The sequence below is a fragment of the Blennius ocellaris genome (assembly GCF_963422515.1).
Source record: "Blennius ocellaris genome assembly, chromosome: 24".
Taxonomy (NCBI): Eukaryota; Metazoa; Chordata; class Actinopteri; order Blenniiformes; family Blenniidae; genus Blennius; species Blennius ocellaris.
In genome coordinates this window covers 4553800-4565696 of record NC_137673.1, presented here as the reverse complement: position 1 = coordinate 4565696, position 11897 = coordinate 4553800, and the positions used below count along the sequence as shown (strand labels likewise).

Sequence of the window (11897 nt, the reverse complement as noted above, 5' to 3'; positions counted from 1 at the left end):
CTGCGGCCAAAAAAGAAGGGAACACCGTGTGCTGCCACCATGAGCCTCGGCAACCCCCCCATCAGATCCCACCGTGGTACACTCCACAGAGGAACCCAAAGCTTTTGGTGTGTTTGGGGGGGGGGGGCTTTTCCCTGGGAGCCCAGGTGCTCTGGGAGTCGTTGCTACGGCCCTGTGCTGGCACACAACTTCACATCCAAGTCACCCAGCTGTTATGCAATGCATCTCCAACCCCCACTGCCCATCTCGCTTTCCTTCCTGTCCTCCCCTTTACACCAAAAGTGAAGAGTGCACCGTCTGCAGAGAGAGAGAGAGAGAGAGAGATGGAGGGGGCGGGGTGGAGATCGGCGTGCACGTCCATGAATGAATTTTCGCAGCTCGTGCACCATCAGTTTGGGATGCAGCTGGAGTTGTGCGTGTTGCATGTGATGAAAACAAGTGGCACTGACTGACATCCCCCCCCCCCCCTCCTCCTCCTCCTCCAGTCTCACACCCTCCGCCCCATTGGATCGTTTTTTAATCCCCCGCCTCCGTCTAACACACGGAATCAAGATGTATGCCAAAGCAACCATATGGACATTAACCGCCCCCCCCTCTCGTTACCCACACGTGCAGAGCAGGCTCCGTTATGGTATCGTCACCAAAACAAGTTGGTGTGTGCCTCTGCGTGCAGAGCCACGTGTGCAGGGGGGGGCGGGGGGCGGCAATGTCGCACGCTTCCTACGATGGAGGGAATCCGATACGGTTAATTGACAAGCCGAGCCGTTTACATAACCGCCAGGCTCAGTCTCAGTGATGGTGTCAGACCCCCCCCCCCCCACTCCCGCCCTGCTGCTGCTGCTGTCCTCCATCTTTAGTCACCATCTTCTTTCCTCCTCAATCCCTCCATGGACCTCATCAAATCTGTAATTCCCATCAGAAGGCGTGAAGATAAAAAGCAGCAATCACAGCGTTTGTCAAACAGCTGATTGAGCGTCTTTTCCTGTCTCCTCAGCATCTGTTGCCATGGCGCCGAGGGAGCAGAGTCTCCGGGGTTTCAACCGCGGGGACACACACCTGCACACACTGGAACACAACGCTTCTCACACATGAAATAAACAGTCGGCACAAGGTCTTTTATCCACAATGTCTTCATTTAGAAAAAAGTAAATAATGGTACAAGGAACCCATCGGTAAATAAAAAGAGATACATACACTGTATGGATATTTACACCCGTAAACAGAGAGGATCAACCCAAAGTAAACCAAAAGTCTCTCGACAGACACCAGATTTGTGTAACATTTCCTGCCAATTCAATCCCCTCGAGCAGTTTTAATAGAAATATGAGATCAGTTAACTTCCAAGTCCCGCCCCCCCGACAGAAACGTCTCGAAACGCATCGAAAGTCACATTTTCTGTAACACACAAAGTGTCGCTGGTCCACATGGCTGCGGACGAGGACATTCTGTCCCGGGCTTACAGTACAGCCGCCTCGACGGCGAGTTCACGTCGCAATCTCATCGGAGACGACCAGAATATTAGAAAAAAAAGTAAATTATTAAAGCCTTTTTCTGTCTGGTGCCGGAGGCCTGCATGGACTGTGATGGTCAACACAAGGGCAGGAAACACGTTTTCCCCATCGACGCCACTGCTTCACGTTTACATTCCGATTCCTCCGAGAATCACAAACATTCTACGCAGCGCGGAGATCACAATCAAGTGTTACAGTTGGCGTCGTCTGCGGTGAGATGGAGTGATACAAAAGCGTCTGTTTTTCATTCGACAAAACAAAACAAAACCATGATCTTCTGCGGAGCAGCAGTGATAGTGTGGGGCTGTGTGAACATTTCCCGATTGCATATGATTGATCAGAGGTCTTCAAAGTGGAGGAGGACGACACGACGTCAGACTTCGGTCGTGTGTCAGACGTGCAGCTGAAACTCGCTCAATCCCGCTCGCGGGATCACTTTGTAAACCGCCGTTCCCGATCCTGTCCACTGGGCGGTGCACTGAGCCATAACGTTTTCCTCTCGACATCTTAACGGTTTACTTGAACGTTTCGGGACTACGATAAAAAAAAATCTAAACAAACAAACAAACTGGACAATAAAACTATTACAAAGTAATATTTTGGGCGCATCATTTCTTTGCGGCGGCGACGCGTCGGAGCCAGTCAATGGCCCGAGCTTCAAGTAATCATTAATGTCGATCCTAAAAAAACGATCCGATAAGCCAAACGGAACACAGGAAATTAGCAAAGCGCGGTCAGTTTTCTAGATATTGCTGCATCCGTGTTTAGAGTCCCTCATAATTGTCACATTATAAAATATTGCTAAAGGCTGTTAGGATGCATAGACAATTCTTTGATTTAAAACATCAGGCAAGTCTTTATATATATATATACATATATATATATATAGTCTGCAAAGCTCTTCTTTTTGTAATTTTGATTAATCTATGTGATGCAAGACACAAAGAAGTAAAATAACAGTTGGAACCCCCCCCCCCCCCCCCCTCTCTCCTGACCCCCACTTTGAAAACCACTGGTTTGGATGATTGCATGTTTGCCCATTTACAGTTGATAAAGATGTGTATTCTAATGCCCCCCCCACAAACTCTACTTGCACATTGCGAGAAATCAAACCCTCCGTTTGTCTTTCTCTTCTTGGTGACGACGTCAAGCACGTGCGATGTACGTATTGGCAGTGAGAAGTTAGTGCAGCTTGTTCTGCGTGTAAATGACTCACGGAGCCATGGCGAACCGGCGACCCGCGCCCAGACACGGCGGCAGACGAGCGGCGGCGCTCTCGGGTCTCTCACGGAGAGTGAACAGTAACGGAACAGGACGCGGGGTCGATGTTCGGCCGCGTCCTGTAAACGTCTGCAGCGGCTGTGAGTGAGCGCCGGGTCCAAATGTGAAGCTGTTTAAGTTAGAAATAATAATAATAATAACAATTAAAAAAAAAGGCAAAGATGTAAAGTTAAGAGATAAGATCCAGGAGTGTGTGCCGTTTTTTTTGTGTGTTTTTTTTTTGTTGAAATCTGTCCGGGCTGGAGGTGCCAGGCTGGTGAGACGAGCTGCGTCCCAAACTGTGGCTGGACTGAAGGAAACTAAAGGCGTTTCTGTGACTAGCGACTACCGGTACTTTTGGCCAGTCCGTGATGTGGATGGTACGGAAACAAGGCCGGGTATGAAGGCACGTCTGAATCCAGCCACTGGGATTGGGCAACAGCAGCATCAACCCCGACTCGTCCGGTGTGGAGTGTCGGTACCCGCCCCATCCCCCCCCCCCACCCTCAGGTCTTGCACTCCTGGACGAGCGCCGGCAGCTGCTCCTTGGGCTTCTCGGCGAGCGGCAGCGTGGGGCTGTAGGGCGGCGCCAAGCCGTTGGTGGAGATGTGGTGGAAGGCCAGTGGCGGGGCGGCGGCGGGGCTGCACAGCCGTCGGAAACGCTGCAGGGGGTGGGTGGGGTGGGGGTGTGAAGAGGACAGGGTCAGCGGAGTGACCACAGATCTGTGTTTTCATAGATTTTAAATCAACCTGCATTGACCCGTCGCCTTTAAACCGATTTTTGAAGCAGATTTGATCATTTTAATTCGGGTAAATTACACCTATGACACAGTCAGCAGTAAAAATGTGTGTTTTAATGAATTCATTCAATTTGACCCTCCTATTGTTGCTTTTCCCATCACTGCTATTTTTACTATGAAAAGCTAGTGTGAATGGGGCTTTGAGTAACTTACTGTCTCACTTTATGAATGTAAGTTACAGTCAGAGAGCTCAGTGGAAAATTGTCGCGTTTTGAGACTGTTGGTGTTTTATTTCACGTGCGTTTCAGAGAGTATTCCAGTATCTCAACACGCTGTAGGCCCCCTGTTTACGACGAAAATGTGAAACATCCGTTGCGTTTCGGGCGTCGGTTTATTGACAGCCACTGAAAACACAACTGTTAGACGCCGCCGCGACTGATGAACAAAACCAAACGAAGCGTTTTTCACTTGAAACGCCGTGGCCTTGATGAGTGGGCGTGTGTGGCGGGCGTTCACCTGGGCCAGGGTTCCCGGGGTGGTGGCGAGGGCGTACATGGCCCAGATGGGGAGCAGCGACACGGAGGAGAGCGTGAGGATCCAGCCCAGCGTGGTGGCCCAGCCCGGAGCCACCAGACCTTTACCCAGCTCCAGCGGAGACCAGCACACCAGGGAGAAGACGAACGTCGCCTGACGAAGGAAGGAAGGAAGGTCAGAAATAAGCAGACTTCCGAACCGCCGGCGCGGTCGTACTCTCCGCCATACTCACGGTGCACACCACCGGCGTCAAGTACTTCCAGCAGATCTTGAAGGCGACCAGCGGGCTGTAGCCCGTCATGTCTTTAATGTTGGCGCTGAAGCGGTCGGCTCCTGCGGCCAAAACAGAAACAAAAAGGTTTGCGTCCAGATCATCAATCACATGTGACATTTATCTTATAGTTACATGAACGCTGGTGTGTTTTTAGTCCTTCAGCCTTCAAAAATGAACATAGATCCTGAAATATGTGCAATTTTGGACACAAACGCACACTGAACACACAAATATGATACAAACTCTGAAGCAAACGCGGACAAATCCAAACGATTAAATCAAACGAGACTGTGAGGAACGCCCCACCTGTTCTCTTCGGCCTTCGCCGCCACGCGAGCTGTTGACTTTCTATTCGTTACGGTTTTCACTCGTCCTTTAGGGTCTTTTACATTGAAACGAGAGAGGAATCGTACCGTAGACCCAGCCGATGGCCAGCGACTGGAAGATGGAGAGCAGCAGCAGGCTGGCGCCGCTGCAGGAGAAGTGATCGTAGATCTGGAACACATAGAGTCCACCCTGCATGCACCAGAGGAGGACCGTCATACGTTTGGGGAGGAACTCAAGGCGGAGGAGGTGGGACAGGTCGATCCCGAGTGAGTTTACCGGCGTGACCATGACCAGGCCGACCAGGAAGCAGACGACGCAGAAGAAGAGCAGCAGCAGCTCGCGGCGGTGGCCTCGGCGGATCAGGTGCGGGTACAGGTCGGTCACAGACGTCATGAGGGCCTCCAGGCTCACAAACTGGCAGAGAGGGCGGGGTCAGGGCGGGGAGCTGGCGGCGGGAAACCACCCGAGGCTCATGCGTACCTGCGTGTCCAGCCCGAGCATGATGATCATGAGGAAGAAGCAGACGGCCCACAGCTGAGGCAGCGGCATCATGGACACGGCTCGCGGGTAGGCGATGAAGGCCAGGCCGGGTCCTGGAGGGGAAACGCTTGCTGGGATCAGCTGCTTCCAATTCAATATGGACATAATGAATTCACTTTACTTTAAAAAAAAAAAAAAAAAGAATCTAATTTAAAAGGCTCATTGGCCGTGTCGCAATCCATTATGTTGGACATGTCGAATGTAATAAAGTTGATATCATAATGCCTTACTTCCAATTAAGCAACTTATTACACTATAATTGCACTATAACATGACAAACAGTTACATTATTAGCTGTATTACATTTAAAATGGTTAAAATTGTTAAGGTTTTTGCCTTTATTGCATTTTAAAGAGTTAAAATTGTTAGGTTATTGTGGCTAGGAGGTGAAAAGGGTTAAATCTGAGAGATCAGCATCACATTCTGGATACTGAATCATGTGTGAATAACCCTCAAACTAAACTGTATTGTAGCTTTAAATTAAAATAAATACATAAACAGCTAAAACACCCGTAACTTCAGGGGACACAGTTATTATCTGTCGCGTTTCCGCCGGGTGACCACGCTCCGACCGCAGCAACGCGTTTCTACCGACGGCGTCTGTTTGACCTGATTGGGCCACGGAGGCGATGTCCACGCCCTGCTCCTCGGCCATGAAGCCCAGCACGGAGAAGATGGCGAAGCCGGCCAGGAAGCTGGTGGTGCTGTTCAGGAGGCACAGCATGAAGGAGTCCCTGGGAAGGAGCACACACACACACACACACACACACACACACACACACACACACACACACACACACACACACACACACACACACACAGGACCGTGGTGAACACGCGAGGCAAAACGCAGCAGGACGTGTATGGAGGGGTGTTCAGAGGAGCTGGAGGGCGACGCGGAGACTTCAGGGTGCTACACTCCACGCCAGCCGAGTCCCGGAGTGTGGGAAACGTGGCAGCGGGGGCTTTTCTTTGAGGTGTGGCCGTGTCCCAGTGTTTTCTCTCTCCATTCCAGCCATTCTTGGTGAAAGCCATCTGACCGGGGGGAGCCGACGTGCTACACTGCAGCGGAGGTGCTGAGGTGGGACTGAATGTGTGTGTGTGTGCGTGTGTGTGACAATGTGTCTCACTTATAGCAGTCATTGTTGTATTTGTTGTAACTGCCCAGGGCGGTGAGGCTTCCCAAGCAGATCCCATAAGAGAAAAAAATCTGGGTACCTGCGTCCATCCATACCTGCAGACACGAGGAGGGAGAGAGAACTTTAGCACTTTATCGCTTTATCTGCCAATTCACAGAAACGACAGCGGTTTGGGAAAAACAAAAAGCCGTGAAGTCAAACGATGAGATGGCGTCTCTGTACGTTTTCATGTTCTACGACTACTCTACGGAGTTTGGCCATCAGGCTAAGCCTTTTTCAGCAAACGGGATGAGTCGGATTGCAATAACTCACAATAACGCGTTAAAAATATGCTACTTAAACGCGAAGCGAACGTCGATCTCGCGACACCAACGACTCGAAGTTATTTTTCGTCGTGGTTTCATACCTGGTTCCCACAGAGTGGAAAAATCAAGACAAAAGACCAAAACAAACACAGAGAGGCGGTGGGAGCTGGTGTGAAGAGAAAGCGGCCCGTGTTTCTGTCCAGGTGTGCGTCGTGCTTCGCTACCTGAGGGTCCGCCAGGCGGGTGTGGTTTGGTTTGAGGTAGTAGACGATGCCCTGCATGGCCCCGGGCAGCGTGGCGCCGCGAACCAGCAGCACCAGCAGCATGACGTAGGGGAAGGTGGCCGTCAGGTACACCACCTGCAACACACACGGCGTGTTTTCAGAATGAGCGGAAGCATGCAAATACAAAAGAGCGACGCGTCCCGGAGGCGATTTGTTTGGGGCGTGCGACTCGCCTTCCCGGTGGACTTGACGCCCTTCCACACGCAGAAGTAGCAGACGAGCCAGACGACGGCGAGGCACAGCGCCAGCTTCCAGTTGATGGGGCCCAGCCCGTCCAGGGAGTCGGAGAGCCGCAGCACCTCCCGCCTGCAACACCACAGAGGTCAGTCCAGGCGGCCGAAGGCAAACCGCCTCCCGCCCCCAGCGGCGCCGCCGCACTCACTCCCAGAACTCCATGACGGAGGACGTGGCGTTCACGGGCAGGCCGCTGCTGGCGTTGGCCGTCTGGTTGTGGTAGTCGAACAGGACGCACGCCGCTGCGGGACAAGGGCACACGGTTGCAGTTAGCGTTAGCCTGGAGCGGCGGTGGCGGCGGCGGCGGGGTTTTTCTACTGACGGGTGTTCCACGTGTTGTTGCAGTGCGACCACGGCAGCACCGCCTGGAAGCTGTAGGACAGGTAGAAGAGCGCCCACGCCAGGATGACGATGTAGTAAACGCAGCCGTGCAGGATCATCACCTGGCTGGCGTAGCCCAGTCCTGGCAACAAGATGGAGGCACCGTCAGACACGCGGACGCTTCTACTCACTGGCGGCCTGCAGCTTCGACGCCGTCACTGTGACGTCATCCGATGGCGGCCTGCCGACTGCTGCTGCTGCTGCAGAACGATTCCTACAATGCTGGGCTTTTTAGCGCCACTACAAGACTATTAATTATAAAGATCCAGGGTCAAGAATATGAGTAAACAATAAACTCAACCGTTTCCTGTTAAAATATACAATAGGTAAATAAACAGTCTGCAAGTTTCTCATTATTTACTGTACACAGACGGCCCACGCTCTGATGAGCCATTGAACACACCGTGATGAAACGTACGTCTTGTTGCCGCAGTAGCGACACGGTGAGAGCAGATAAGTCGATCAGATAAGTTTTTCTTCCGGCTCGTCACGCCTTCGTTCATTCCTCAACACCTGACCCGGTGTTTACGGCGAAGTGTTTTCTTTGGCAGCGCCACCGGCAGGTGTCACGCCGCAGGCGGGATATTTATCGAGTGACTGGTACGACTTGGAATGCGTGTGTGATGACACGAAATTCCTGACTTAATACTTAAAAAAACAAACTGATTTACGGCTTGTGTTGGATTAGAGGTGGAGGGAATTCTTCAGTACCTCCAAACAGGGGGCAGACGGTCCTCCAGGCGCTGACCCCCCCCAGGCTGGTGAACTGGCCCAGCGACGTCTCCAGGAGGAAGAGCGGGATGCCGCACAGCACCAGGAACAGCAGGTAGGGGATGAAGAACACTCCTGCAACGCAGTTCCAGGCCCCGTTCACACAACGCCTCGGCCGACGGCGTTCTCGTTTCCACGACAACGGCGAGAAACTGAGGGTGCGACTGGAACTTTTTGAAAACGCTCGGAAAACGTTCCTACTCGCAAACAAAACTTTTTGAAAACGTTCCGGGGGGGGGGGGGTGTCACTTTTTTGAAAATTGCAAAGACAACTTTTTGAAAATGCTGTGAGTTGCAAACAAGTTTTTGAAAACCTTCCAATGCAATGGAAATAGAGAAAATGCCGAAAAGGCCCTGATGTCATGGAAATGGGGAAAAATGCAACTTTTTGAAAACATTCTGATGTTGCAAGTGCAACTTTTTGAAGATGCTCCATTTCGCAAACAACTTTTTGAAAATGCTCCATTTCGCAAACAACTTTTTCAAAATGATCCATTTCGCAAACAACTTTTAGCAAATGCTGTAACTCTGTGGAAATGGAGAAAAACTTTGCTTTTTGAAAATGATCCGATTCAAAAATAAAACTTATCAAAAGCACTCCGACTCAGTCTCTAATGGGGACAATTCAACTTTTTTGAAAATGCAGTTTCCGTGGAAATATTTCTGAAACGCTGCTAACGTACACCATGGCCATATTGACAAGTTGTTCTGCACATGCTCAGTAGAGACAATGAGAACAAATTTTCCCGTCGTGACACCCAGTCCATATCTTTCTGGGACTTGGTACTTTTATTTTGACGGTAACAACCTAAGTTGATGGTCTGTCCATTAGAATGTTTGTGTTCTCACTGTTACTCTTTATAACATCTTGTTCTCTGCTGCATGCGTCTGTTTGGGTTTTCTTTACAAAAACAACTCGCAGCCCGGAGTGCCAACTCCATCCTTTTCAAAACATTGCCATGACACCGCGGAACTTTTACGAAACAAAAAGGAACGCTTTTTGAAACAGTTGCATAAACGGGGCCCGAGACACTTGAGGAGAATCAACTGTCCTGCAAACATTCCAGTCCCACGGCAAAACGCCTTTTTCCTACCTCCTCCATTTTTGTAGCAGAGGTAAGGGAACCTCCACACGTTGCCCAGGCCGATGATCTGCCCCGCCACGGCCAGCAGGAACTCAGCCTTGCTGGCCCACTGCCCCCTGGCGTGCAGTCCGTCCTTGGCGGCGTCTTTCCCGTTGGGGAGGGCCGGCGGCGACAGCTTGCTCAGCAGCGCGTCGGTCTGACGCGGCTGCGCTTGATCCGCCATCACCGGCAGAGGCAGGGAAACGCACACACCCCTGAGGAAGTCGTTCACCGAGGCGTTAGTGACAAACATGAGCGGCACAACAGAAAACAAAACGTCCAGTGAGCACTCACATCTTCGCGGCGGCGAGCGAGCGACTACAAGTGAGTTTTATCTGACGGTTGGATTTGCTGCCCCGCTTATCTTAGATGTGCGTCTCAGGGTCGTGTTTTTGTGGGCGTGCGTCTTTTATCTGCACCGTACAGGACAGTGTGTGGCTGATTTTTGTCAAGTCCAGCATCCGAGGGGCGTCCTCCCCTCCACTGTTCTGCTCCCAACACAATGTGCACTTATTGTCTCACACACTTTGGATTTGTACTTTACAGACAAATCTTCTGACCCGGTTGAGATTTCTTGTTCATAACTTTGCCCGATAGGAAGTGAGTGCCTTCTTCAAGCTACCGAAGCTCTGGAGGCTTTACCGATTAATCGGCAACGCTAACTTTCACTGTGGAGGGTAGAGGTGGAGCTCACAGCCCAGAGACGCCACCCATCTGTCAAACCGCTGCACATTATTTATGTTAGCGTAATCAAACCCAGCACGATCGGTCGGGAATCCTTGATTCTCTTGTACTCACTGCTGAAGAGCTTCAAAGGTAAATAGACATAAAGCTGTCATGTAGCCTCCTTTAAGTAAACACTCAGCAATTTAATACTGGATGTAGTTGTTCTGATTATTAAATATCAGCTTGAAACAAACGTTTGGGCAGTTTTTCTTTCACATTTTGAAATTAAAGCAGCAATCAGACACATTGATTTATAAAAAAAAGTCAGATGTTTCACCAAAAAAACTAAGCAGATATTTAATGAATTCTGTAATTAAACTTGGAAAACCTCCAGATAATCTAGATTTATTACAAATAAAGCACTTCTCCCCACATTTTTGTTTATTTCTGCTTTTTAATGTTTTTAAAGATTTTCAGGTATTTTGTTATCGTCTTAAAAGCGGAAGTAAAACCGGAAGTGATCAAATATGGCCAGTTTCCTGAAGCGTCCCCCGGTAAACCGAAGAGTACCTTTACAGCGGATCCTTTTTAACACATCTTCATACATCTGGGACACCCCGGGGTGTTTCCCGTTCGCTCGTGGCGCTGCACTGTCCCTGCGAGGCTGTTTAAATCACGTTTTAGGCTCGTTGTTGCCCCACTGTGTGCCTCCTGGATGGAGCTGCTCTCCCCCCGCGGAGGCTCTCTGACCCTGGGTGACTCCGCTTCCGCCACACCGTCCTCTGCGTAGCCATGTGAACACATACATAACACGCCACACGACCACCCCGATCTCCACTGTAATAAACCCCAGAAATATTCTAAAAATAAAATATGGGAAAGGGGATAAAGATCGGGCCAATGTGGCAGCACGTGAGACTTTGCGTCTTCGCTTACCGATATATTTTAGTGACAGTTTAACCGCTGGACCTCAGAGGCGTGTTCAACTCCGGGGATGCTCAGCAAATAACCCCCCCCGCAAAGACACGGCTAAAACCGCGCCCTCGTGCCCGCTCCTTGTGTCGCGCGAGGGCTCGAAAAGCGGAGAATTCAACGTTATATCGCCTACCTCCGCGTTTCCTGTCGCTCTTGACACCACGACCACCCCCGTGAACCGGCGGCGGAATGGTTCGATCCAAGCTCCGCTCGGCGTGTGTGTGTGTGTGTGTGTGTGTGTGTGTGTGTGTGTGTGTGTGTGTGTGTGTGTGTGTGTGTGTGTGTGTGTGTGTGTGCGGGTGTGTGCGGGGCTGCAGCGTCAGTGCAGCGCCTCCACCTCCAACATTACTACACAGAAAAACAGCGTTACAAAACTGCAAATGCATCATGGGTACTGAGGCTTTTAACTGGCTGTACATACTGTTTACAAAAACCCACAAAACAAGAAAAGAGAAGAGCATTCACCTGCTCCATGCTGTCGATACACACCTCCCTCGTGCAAGATGCTGAATCAGAGTGACTGTATTGCTGACTGAACTAATGAAGTTCCTGTCCTTCCTGTTTTATGCTTCTTTCTGATAGGATATGACCACACTGATGGCACAGGTGATGGGAGGTGGGGTAAAAGGTGAAAAAAAAATTGATTCACACATGGTTCTCGTTTGCTTTTGGCCTGCAGCTGTTTGTGTAACTCCAGTTGTTAAAATGTGTGAAAGCCGAGAAGCAAGATTCTATAGCGAGCACATCATTTTTGGGGGTTTTGGTTTCTGCCCCCCCCTCCCCACCACCGAAGAGCATTTTCCGAAAAGATACAACGTAGGACCGGTTTTCC

The 11897-nt window shown here is 50.6% G+C and overlaps 1 protein-coding gene across 1 annotated transcript; it reads right to left on the bottom strand.

Annotated features, from left to right (window-relative positions):
- Positions 1–3277: 3277 nt before the first annotated feature.
- On the bottom strand, positions 3278–11582 carry LOC308147814 (sodium- and chloride-dependent GABA transporter 2-like; the record flags this gene model as incomplete). Its single annotated transcript, XM_080520147.1, has 16 exons — positions 11531–11582; positions 11199–11413; positions 9395–9639; positions 8241–8375; positions 7471–7611; positions 7297–7390; positions 7088–7220; positions 6855–6989; positions 6317–6420; positions 5796–5920; positions 5127–5239; positions 4923–5060; positions 4733–4835; positions 4278–4378; positions 4028–4198; positions 3278–3433 (listed from the first exon to the last, which is right to left on the bottom strand). The coding sequence occupies exons 3-16, from the start codon at positions 9606–9608 to the stop codon at positions 3278–3280; spliced, it is 1863 nt and encodes a 620-aa protein (XP_080376273.1). The 5' UTR covers positions 9609–9639; positions 11199–11413; positions 11531–11582.
- Between the last annotated feature and the right edge of the window lie 315 nt (positions 11583–11897).